The sequence below is a fragment of the Camponotus floridanus genome, unplaced genomic scaffold (genome assembly GCF_003227725.1).
Source record: "Camponotus floridanus strain SB8 unplaced genomic scaffold, Cflo_v7.5 scaffold29, whole genome shotgun sequence".
In the NCBI taxonomy this organism is placed as follows: Eukaryota; Metazoa; Arthropoda; class Insecta; order Hymenoptera; family Formicidae; genus Camponotus; species Camponotus floridanus.
In genome coordinates, this window is record NW_020229425.1 from 730,503 (window position 1) to 741,994 (window position 11,492).

The 11,492-nt window shown below is 32.4% G+C and overlaps 2 protein-coding genes across 2 annotated transcripts; both read right to left on the bottom strand.

The window, feature by feature from the left end:
- Window positions 1-977: 977 nt before the first annotated feature.
- On the bottom strand, window positions 978-6,315 carry LOC105253977 (melanotransferrin). Its single transcript, XM_011262386.3, has 9 exons — window positions 6,134-6,315; window positions 5,315-5,745; window positions 5,014-5,131; window positions 4,758-4,937; window positions 4,160-4,674; window positions 3,172-3,336; window positions 2,979-3,067; window positions 2,548-2,888; window positions 978-2,133 (listed from the first exon to the last, which is right to left on the bottom strand). Exons 1-9 carry the CDS (start codon window positions 6,195-6,197, stop codon window positions 1,496-1,498), a joined length of 2,541 nt encoding a protein of 846 aa, XP_011260688.1. The 5' UTR covers window positions 6,198-6,315; the 3' UTR covers window positions 978-1,495.
- Window positions 6,316-8,263: 1,948 nt separating this feature from the next.
- LOC105253978 (protein RFT1 homolog) lies at window positions 8,264-11,145 on the bottom strand. The gene is made up of 8 exons (XM_011262387.3): window positions 10,613-11,145; window positions 10,159-10,361; window positions 9,887-10,073; window positions 9,532-9,816; window positions 9,337-9,468; window positions 9,128-9,259; window positions 8,554-9,054; window positions 8,264-8,466 (listed from the first exon to the last, which is right to left on the bottom strand). The coding sequence occupies exons 1-8, from the start codon at window positions 10,670-10,672 to the stop codon at window positions 8,308-8,310; spliced, it is 1,659 nt and encodes a 552-aa protein (XP_011260689.1). The 5' UTR covers window positions 10,673-11,145; the 3' UTR covers window positions 8,264-8,307.
- Between the last annotated feature and the right edge of the window lie 347 nt (window positions 11,146-11,492).

The following is an 11,492-nucleotide window of genomic DNA, read 5'->3' on the forward strand; positions in this document are numbered from 1 at the left end:
TTGGGGCAACGTCTATTATTCGTAGCGGCGATACGGGCATAAGTATCAAGAAGAAGCGCCTTTTTATCAGACTGATAGAATGACCCTGAGACTTGTTTACTATCCACAATTTTTAATTTACGGGTCTGACTTTTATCTAAAAATTTGACACATGCTTACACAGTTGCGATGCTGAAAAATCGCAAGTCGCAGAACGAAATCAATTTAAAACTGATACAGATAAATGAATAAATCAATGAATTATCATGATGTATATTTTTGTCTTTAGATATATAAATATATTGAAACTATTCATTAGATTTCACCTGGACTGATATTTTTTGTAGACGAAGACGAGGTATAAGACGTAGGCTCTAAATTAGAATTCAATTTCCGGTCATTAGATTGATTCAAGTTGTCGAGTATTATTTGACGAGCATCAGATATTCCTGAAGTCACCTGAAAAATCATGTAGTCATGTAAAAATCTTAACGTTATTTTTTGCATATATATCAAAATATCCCACAGAGTTATAATAAAGTTACCTGCAGATCGTCGGTATTATTACGCTTATAAATCTGTGTTTTTCTTAGATTTTCGCGTTTAAACGTGTGATTTTTCACTGGTTGAATGTCACTATTCATATCGCAATTGCGGGGACTATATCTCTTTCTTTAATAGCAAACTGTTTCTTTTTTCTAATTAATAGGAATGTCTTCAAATTTCAATTAAAATTATATTATTCGAATTATTAGATTAAGAATATTTTGTTAACTTTGGAAATTTTGATTCAGATTGAAGGTTTGACATGAATTTTTGAAAGCCAAAGCAATAATCTTTTTTTCTCGTTCGTTATTCAATTGTAATTTCGATCTTTCCTATTATCGTATGCACGTCGATTTATTTTCAGCGCTTTTCTAGGAAAAGAATTGCTTACTTGTTTTTATTTTTTTTATTTTTTTTTATTACGCAAAATATGAAATAATAAAAATGTGCATTGGAGACTTTATAAAGATTTATTTCTATAAAAATGTTAATGTGTGTGGACGGTATATAAAATATACAATATATATATATCAAATTATTAAATATACAATGATCCTTAAGATTAACAGATCGTTAAATTTCTCTATTTGGACGGAAACATTTAGAGATAAGGTTCCGTTGAACGGACGCAAAGGCAGCCATGAAATTTATTAATATATCTAACTCTACCTCTTAGCCATTTGTACTGTTAAATAGACGTGTAAAATATTTATAAAATGATATTCAGAATAAATTTATCCATATAAATTTACGTTGTAACGATAAAATATACATTTGACAATAATAAAATTCTATCCTATCAAATCTCTGTTTTTTTTTGTAATCTTTCAATGTAAATTATTCATATAAAAGTAAGTAAATCATATCGCTTTTTTTAGAAGGTCCCATCATCCAACTATTCGATACTTCCTGGGATCCGTTCTCGTATTGCTTCGAAAGAAGATGTTAAATCGTATTGCTATAGTGACACTTATCTACCGAATGTGAAAGTGAATGCTATCATAATTATCGTAGCAAGCAATGAGTAGCTTATGGCTGACGCGCCAGCGTTACAATCCACAATTCTCCTAGCTCTCATAAAATCTGGCCCGAGGTACATACTATATTCTCGCTTCTCCGGCGGTATGATTATTAACTGTTGAGTGGCGTCCTGAAAAATGAGATCGCTGTAAGGGGGCGGGCTGTAGAACATGCTGAAGCTGAACTCGTCCTGCTCTTTTCGGCCGTAAAACTGTTGCGCGTATATGAACAGATTTATATAAGCGTTAATCTGCGTCTCGTTGTAGCCGTAACCGCCACGCGTGACTATAGCGTTAGCGGCGACCTTGCCCATGTTACAGTTCTCGTAATCTTTAGTCGGCCGGCGCGTGCCGTCTGGACAGAGCAACTCGAAGTCCTTGGTGAAGGTGTTGCGCGCCCAAAATTCCCTGCGCTTGCCGTCAGTGTTCTCCGCGACTGTCGTGTGTTTGACAAAAGCTACATCTCCGCCGCCTTCCACCAGACACCTGAAGGCGCCCGTGTATCCGAAATAATCCTCGGAGGCGTCTCTTCGGCAATACCGATAGCTGACTCCGTGACATAAATCGCACATATTATCGTAAGGCACGCCTGCAATCAGATGAAAGGAGTTCTGTAAATATAACCGTCCTATGGATTATTTCATCTTTATTACATTGGAATCTTCTCAAGAGTGGACCATATTGAGCTCTGATATATTCTAACGAGTTATCTCATCCTTATAAAATTCAAGTCTGTAGAAAATAGCGTTTCATATAATAGTTACTCATGAAACTTGCATGAACATGTCTTTTCTATATCGCTGGGAAAGTATTTTACCATAATTGTTGAGTGACTGAGACTCCACCTTTATTCATGTTCATTCAACAGCATTACTTAGCGCATGGAAAGAATGCGATATACTTGTTAGAGATGTATTTTTGAGAGATTCCAATGCAGTTAATTTTGGAATAATTTTCGGCTAATTTAGAAAAATTATTAATTTTGTTGTATTTTTTGCATTACCTATATTATACTCGGTACTAAGTGCGCCTGGCACGCAGGATTTACTGAAGTATTCAGCGGCGGCGCGTACAGAATCGCAACCGTAGCCCCTGATCCATTTATTAGAGATAAGGTAGGCCAGTGGATAGACCCAGCCCGCGGCGGTGTTAATCCCGGTGTGACAAGTATATTTATTTTTCAGATACGTCAGATCTGTGCTATCGTCCTCTTCTTTAGCGACGGCGACGACGTAATAGTCCGGTGTGCCAAGATTATACACCTCGGATATAAACGGGATCAGATTGAAACGTAATCCAGCGGTATAAACATCGCTGGCGTCCAATATAGCTACATCAGCAATCCTATCGTGAAAAAAAAGAGAGTATACATGTATTTTCATCGAGAAACATATATGCACGTGTATGTACATTTAAACATATTTTTACACGTACCCGTTTTGTATCAATTGCATACAATTGATTTGGCTGTGGCCTTTATGACAGAGTAATTCTGGCTTCAGCAGCTGAGCTTTTAAAGCAATCTGTGATAAACATATGAAGAATGTCAAAATTCAGCGCATTTAAATAAGCAATTTTTAAAATAAATATGAATAGTTTTTGTGCATCAAATATATATGAATAGTACCTTCATTTTCACACATTTCTCCATTTCCGGGTCGGACGTAACGCATAACGACATTCGATTTACAGGGCAATGGCGCACTCCTAATATATGATCTATGGATCTTCCCAAATATCCCGTATATGTTTGATCTTTCTCAGGGAGTTGTATGAAATCGCGAGCGGAATCCTGAAAGAATGGAACGCGTTAAATCAAGGATAAATGTAACAATAAGAAATAAATATCACTTGATTCGTTTTGATCGGAAAAAGAATGTATATATATACATGATTACTTTTTTAGACAGGGCTCCTCTTTCGGTAATTAACTCAATTCGCGATTTAGATGTAATTTTTTTGCGCTAATCTGTATCCTTTAAAAAATATATCAAAATTGTTTATTTAAAAAATTTAAATTTGTTATGCTGTCTTGTAAATATTTATGAAAATATTTTTACTTTTTAAAATTACTTGTTAAAGCACAGGCTGGAATATGCCATCATAATATAGGCTCTGTACCAAGTTAAATATTATGCATTAATTGAGAGGATCCAATATTTATTCCTTTCATAGAGTTAATTTTCTTATAAAGATTATTCTGATTGTTTTATTCTGATTATATGTATGATTTCATGTTAAAAAGCTAATAACACTGAAAAATTTTTTAAACTTAGTGTTCTTTAAATTGATTAGTAAATGTATTATTTGTTGTTCTAATTTATTAATTCATACAAGACATATATTCCAGCCAGGCTTAATTAGAAACAATAATTTTTTTATCAGGATTATATTAAATCTTCTATGGTAAATTCAAGCCTCTAAATCGAGTATGCTTAATGACAAACGAATTTTTTGATCGCATAGATTTCTTTCATATCTCTTAGCTCTTTTAAATATTTATTATCTCATTATTTCCGTTAGATTCTTCCGAGTCTTTACTGATGTAAGTAATTTGTAATCATGATTATTTGTGCTAAAAGGTTGAATTTTTTCTGTTTAAACACGTAACTTACTGAAAATATTAAATTATGTTTCATTCCATATCTAGGTGCCGACTCGTACAAATCGAACACTTCTATCGGCTGTACAGTAGATTCGGTGTGATCTCTATAATCGAACGTATCATTAATTGGAGATTTCTCCCACGAGTTGAATCCATTGTTGCCACTGAAACTTCGATCGTATCCATTGCGATCCCAATTGTCCGTGTTATATTCGTTCGGATTGTTAACGCCGTTCCTATTAAAATCGTCCTCCCCAAATCTGTTATTGTCCGGACGACTTTCATAATTCCTCTGGTTATCGTTAAAACGATTCAAGTTCGTCGTGTTATTTCTGTTATTGTGGAATATTCGAGCCGCTTTCTCCAGAAATTTTTGGTACATTCGACGAATCTCGAAATTCGTCGCCGAAGATGTGACTATCGCGCGTGATGGCACGGTACCCCAATTACAGGTCCTGTACTCGTCCACGGATCTGCGAGTACCGTCCTTGCAGAGAAGTTCGAATTGCTCCTTCTTAACGGAAACTAATAACAAAAATTGAATACTTTAAATATCTCATCATCTTCACTCTCCTACAGATTTAATTCATTAGGTAGCGACTGCGTACTAAAGTCAAATGTCGTTGAAGTCATCTCGTGTACAGTCGTGTGCACCAGGAAGGCAATTTCGCCTGCTTCGACCAAACATCGAAAAGCCCCCTCATATCCTGCATAAGGATCTTGATAAGTGCATTTGCCACCAGGTACCTTTCCAATGCACAAGCTACACAAATGATCAGAATTATCACCTGTAATTGATTCGTGAGAGATTATAACAATTATAACATCAAAATATACCTATATATTTCATTATTATAAACTTACCAAGCGGATTATATTTGTCAATTAAAGAGTGTATTGCACAGCTAGGACCAAAATATTTAATTGTCGACTTTACATGATTGTTACAATCAATAACTTCCATTCCCCCATGTTGCATAAGCTGAATAAGATATTTTTTTATTATATTTTGTTATTTTTATATAAATATTTATATAAGAAAAATTATATATATATTTTTATTTATTTATTTATACATGGATATTGTAATTATTTATAAAAATTATTTATTAATTATATTATGTATATTGTAATTATTTATAAAAAAATCATAAATTTTACTCACAGTATTAATTGGAATAACCCAACCCGCTAATGTTCCGACGCCAGCAAAGCAGGCCTTCCTGTGTCTAAGATCATGTAAACTTTGTACATCTGACAGAGATCCTTTCTTAATCACTGCAACAGCATATTGATAATTCACATGGTTTTCATGTATCTCCTGCATTATTGGTACAAGACTATGGTATCGTCCAGCTACAAAGACCTCTCCGGCATCTAATGTTGTTATCTGGGCCTTTTCATGATCTAGCATAGCCATACATTCTTCCTTGTTGAATGCTTGCTTGCATTGTATCGAAAAGTAGCTAAAGCCAAAGGACGCTATCTCCCGATCAATCGCCCTGGAAAAGGCTTTGCACTTATTCTGTTCACCTTCGGAAACTGTACACCATATGACTGTGTTGTTGAGTCTTTCTTGTTGCCTATATCGCTGGCCTGTTGAAAATTAATTAATAATAATCATTAATTATGTTTAACATGCTATATGTATTTTATACAATTTTGTTTTGTGTTTTATCAATATTATAAGTTTCAACTTATTTGTTATGATTTTGATGGTGCAAATAAAATAATTGATCAGCAACAATCAGCAGCCAAGCAAATATCTAAATCAATTGAAGAGCAATATTATTTGTAGTTAAAATTACATTGTAATTCAAAATAATGTTTCTTTGGTATAATCATTTTGGAAATAACTGAAATTTACTCTTGCAGAGGAAGAAGCTCTCATAAATGTTTGCAATTTAACGTGTGTTGTGATGCAAAACAAAGTTTTATAAGATGACTTTAAGTTATTAATTTGAATAAAAATGTGCAGTCATACCATAAATATGAGGCAAAACAAAACTGCACAAAGATATTAGTATCACGTAGTGTCCCAGCCCCATTTTCCCTTCAAATATCTCTTTACAGTCAGTTGATCACGGACAACACCCTGACATGACTACTCCAAATTATAACCGAACTACACCCAACAGAGAATAGTACAACGCGTGACGTCATCCATTCCTTAAACGAGGATAGAATGAGCAAATAGGACGTTTTGGTGTGTTCGTATATTCTCCTCGCATAGCATATACCGAGTGTCCTATAAATATCTAATCGCATAATGATAAAAAGGAGGGAAAACAATCCTTTTGACAATTTTGATCGTCAACATGCATATTTTTTTTAATCATACAGACAAATTTGTTTTATTTTTTAGAATCAATCAAATACCGGAAATAACACGGAAGTGCAAAATTAATGGAATTATTTTTCAAGGAAACGTGTTGACTTGTAAGGGATATATTAGTACTAATTTTTTTCCCACAAAGGTTGAGATTAAATATAAAACATAATTAATATAATGTAATATATAATATATAATATATAATACTATATAATACTATATAATATATAATAATATATAATATATGTATAATATAATATATAATATATAATTAATATAATATAATTAATATAAAAAACGAAAATATATGTAATATATAAGTATATTGTAATATTTATAACTTACATATTAAATATGCAAATAATTTTAATAATAATCTATATAAATTTTATAAATTTTCTTATTTTCCAATCATTTGATAAATGCTATCTTTATATTAATGCATTATTAAGAAAAGCTGCATTTTAATAGATCAAATATCTTTTTAAAATTAATCAAAGTCGGACAACACCTTAGGCACGACTATTCCGGATTGCAATCAAACTACAATACAAAGAATAGTACTGTAACGTAATACATTCATTAAACAAGAATAGAATAATCAATACGAGATATTAAAGCACAAATTCATGTGGCGCTCGACGCTCGTTTTCAGCATCATGACGAAAAAATGACGAATTGATATCTTTTATTTTTAGTCGCGTGATGTCTTTTATACTAAAAATGAGCGTCAGTATGAAAAGCGCCTTTAAGCGGCCTTTTCATTGACGCTAAAAAGTAGCGTCAACCATTGGTTGAACAAAGAAGCAACTACTTACTTCTTTGTTCAACCAATGGTTGACGCTACTTTTTAGCGTCAATGAAATTGCACCTTTACAGTTTGTTCGTATATTGCTGTATATATAGCATATTATACACCGAGTGTCCTATGAATATCTATATCGCACAATAATAAAAAGAAAATTCTTTCAACAATTTCGATCGTAAAAAAAATTTTGCAATTAAAGGTGATGCATCAAATGTGACAGTATAGAATTGATAGCAATTATATCGACTCTAGTTGCAAGATTAGAGAATCTAAGGCACTAATCATATCACTTCAAAAAGATAGCAAATAAATTGAATTTTATGATAATCATAGTGATAATTTAAAACAAAGATTTGTATCATAAATATTATTACACAAATTATAAATCAACTTCAGATAGTGTATTATACATATAAAGATCCTGTGATTAGCGCTATATGATTTGGAGTACCTAATTATTATTGCTACGTGTCCCCCATGAAATTCGATTTTATCTGAAATAAAATGTATCTAGAAAAATACTTTATATAATTATTAAATGTATATATATATATATATATATATATATATATATTTTACTAATAAAGAATTTTAATACCTAAATACGACTTTATCTGAAATAAAATACATAAATTCGATTTTATCTGAAATAAAATATATCTAGAAAAATACTTTATATAATTATTATATATATATATATATATATATATATATATATATATATTACTAATAAAGAACTTTAATATGACTTTTGCTACATATAAAGGACATAAATACGACTTTTGCTACATATAAAGGGATTAAGCAATTATATAAAGTTTATATATGTACTATATTATATATTATATATTATATATATATATTATATACATAAAATATAATATAAAATTATATAGAAAATAAATATTTACATATTATAATTTTTTAACATTTACAAGCTCGTGTAATGCAATAAAAATGTTGCATTATGACGAGTTTGTGTTTATATGTATTATAAATAAAATAATTTACAGAACTTTCAGTCGCTTTTTCCCTGTTTGTTTCTTCTTTTGTACCACTTGTTTGCAGCAAGCCTGAGCAATTCGTAATTCTCATACATCCACGACATAAGTACAATCATAAACATCATTATTCCAACGAATAGATGCAATATTTTTTCAGCTGGGAAGAAATAAGCCTATAAGAAAACAAATTTACATATAGAAAAACAAATTTACAATCAAAATAACTATAAATAGAAAATTAAAGCACGGAGATACTTTACGTGTGATAGATTAGTAATGAATGCCGCAATGAGTAGAGATGCCGAGAACAAAGGCTTCGGAACTAATCCGCGTAGAGGACGATATATTGTGTCTCGGTGTCTTTTATTGATGAACATCGCTGAATATATGATTCGTAGGCTCATATTTACGCAATTGCCAAAAATAAAACCGACCGGACCGAACCAAGTAGCGAACAGATACGATGCGCCCAGGAACGCGATAGACTCGTAGATCATGATGATGTTACTCTTGTTTATAGTCGCGCTGTCAGCTGTCGCGTTAGTGTAACACTCCGTCACGCCGTTAATTCCCAACAATAATATAGCAAGACAGTGCGCTCTTAGCAGAAGAACGGGTAGAGGTAAGGTCAATTTCGAGCCACCATATAGCCAGAGCAATGTGCTCGAATAGGACTGACCGAATACTAGAACAATCAGACCAATAGATGTAACGGTTGAACACAAATGTGTCAACACATTCACACTCTCTTGTATCTCCCCCTGAAAATATAGTTTGTACATACTTATTATAAATATATATATGTATTATTATCTTATAAAAATCATAACTCACTGGATTTTGATCGGATATTAACTTATCCCTCTTTACTGTCTGTGTGAAGTAAAAATATCCGCTCTCCTCGATTGGACGGAAAATAAATCTAGCAGCTAACGATCCCAAATTATTCACAATCTCATAAGTACCCTTAAAAAAAAAACAAAGAAAAGTTAGTATCTGTGATAATGATATATTGCAATACATGATTATCAATTTTTATAAACCTGTTCTGTGAATGTCAATACTGGCATTATAGTCATGATCAACCTCTCGCCTTCTGTCAGAATTTGCTTCAGTATCCCTTGCCTAAAGAAGCTCCATGTAAGAATAGTTAACTTTTTATCAAGATATGAGTCCTACGAAATAACTATTGTACTGTTCTTAAAGAATGATGATAACACAATTACATGTTTACATACATTATTTTCCAATTGGCCAGGTAAAAAGTCCTTCACTGTGTGAAAGGGAAACTCTCTTACCACGAACTCATCACTACTGCCTCTCAAGGACATTCTTCGTTTCTGCGTGCATTTATTCAATTTTGCAATGTGGTAGTGAAAATATACATAGTGACTAGTTGTATAAAATATTGCTGCAACGAGCTGAGCTATACCAAATGCGAGTAACGCATTTTCTGGATAATACAATATTAGTGGAACGAAAGTCATAGTGCGAATAGCAATCATAATTGTGTCCAGAATTATCTAGAAAAGATAGATATCACTAAAATGCTCTTTGCATTAATTACACATGTTTTTTTCTTTATCATCTTACTTTAAGCCTAACAAATAAAAATGCATTTGCGACTAATTGAACAATTAAGGAAGACAGTTCTATGATGCATGACAGACCGACTGCCCATACTGCAAACGTATAATACGGTGGTAACGCCTCTGCAGTAGAGAGCAAAAATAACCAAATGTATCCAAATAAGAAAGACATGACGAGACATATGGGTACCCTAAAAAAAAAACGTTAATTAATTTGTATAATTAATTTGTATAATTGAAAATAATTAATATACATGTGGTGAACAAGAAACTAACGTCAGCCAGAGTAAATTTACAACTTGGGCCCAATTATGCTCCGCTGTATTAGTCAGACAGGCCTTCATGAATGGTTCTCTTGATAAAAACAATATCATAGATTCCAGTAACAATAATCTCACGTTAATGACACCTAAGATAGCTTGACCCACATGTCGGACGACAAACGCATTCAAGAGAAACGTGATACAGCGACAGAATATCTGAAAGAAAAGTATCTTAATTCAAAATTTTATTACATAATACAATATTGCCACATGACCAGCGGCAGCTTAGCTTCAATATTGACAATTTCGAGAAAATTATTATTAAGATGAGGAGAGGGAAGAGATAGAAAATAGCACAAGTACAATAAAATCCTTGGAAAGGATCTGAAGGATTTCAGTGTGTAATTTGGCTAATAAAATAATAACATTGCAAAATAACTCTTCCAATACACCTTTCTCTGATGTACCTGAAATATAATGCTGAAGGAAGCATTCTCCAAGCTGCTCTTCAGGATATTCGGCCGCATTTTCAGGCTGATCTGACGGAAAGAGCATGAATATTTCGAGATTCCCGCCGGAGGACGAAACGTCAACGTAAGTAAGAGATGTCGGAGAAACCATAAGATCCAAAACTAGGCTCGTCGCTCATCTCTCCCCGATTTTATTTGCCGTATCGTCGTTCGCAGAAATTTTATTGCGACTTCAAAAAAGAAAAAAAGGGGGGAGGCAACAACTATTTCAGCTCATGCGATAACATAATAATAGCTAGCATCTCTAGTCGTTTGCGATCTCATGACTCTTGGTGCGAGAAGCGAATTAAAGAAAAATTGCTGTTTTTTCGTCCAACGTATAATAATTATTGGAGAAATTTAAAAATATTAAGTAATATTTTTTAAAATTCTCTGTAGCATCCAATTGTCACGTCCAACGTCGTTTTACGTTCGACGAATCACGTTCTTCGGGAAAACTGTCATCGTGTAACTTGATGAGTGTCGCGAATCACATCAGGTTAGGTCAGATTAGAACCTTGACTATAGTACTTATACTTGGGAGCCTGATTTCACTATAAGATATGCATCTCGTGTGTACACTAAATTTTGCCAGCACAACTATAACTACTACTATTATTATTATTTCTATTATTATTATTACTATTATTATTTCTATATTTTATTATATATATATATATATATATATATATATATAATAATTATATTTCCATATTATATTTATTACTATTATTATTATTATTATATTATATTATTACTATTATTACCCAGCAAACCCCAAGTAACATATTTATATAATTGTTAATTGTTTCCCACTCAACAATATAACTGTTACATG

Bases quoted from the DNA above. Each gene is read 5' to 3' on its own strand.
- LOC105253977 (XM_011262386.3), bottom strand. From the start codon at position 6,197: ATGGGGCTGGGACACTACGTGATACTAATATCTTTGTGCAGTTTTGTT. The intron at 4,938-5,013 runs GTAAGTTTATAA...AATCAATTACAG, and splicing joins TGACAAATATAATCCGCTTG to GTGATAATTCTGATCATTTG. The intron at 4,675-4,757 runs GTACGCAGTCGC...TTTTGTTATTAG, and splicing joins TTCAACGACATTTGACTTTA to TTTCCGTTAAGAAGGAGCAA.
- LOC105253978 (XM_011262387.3), bottom strand. From the start codon at position 10,672: ATGCGGCCGAATATCCTGAAGAGCAGCTTGGAGAATGCTTCCTTCAGC. The intron at 9,817-9,886 runs GTAAGATGATAA...TATCTTTTCTAG, and splicing joins TTTTATTTGTTAGGCTTAAA to ATAATTCTGGACACAATTAT. The intron at 9,260-9,336 runs GTTTATAAAAAT...TTTTTTTTTAAG, and splicing joins TATTGACATTCACAGAACAG to GGTACTTATGAGATTGTGAA.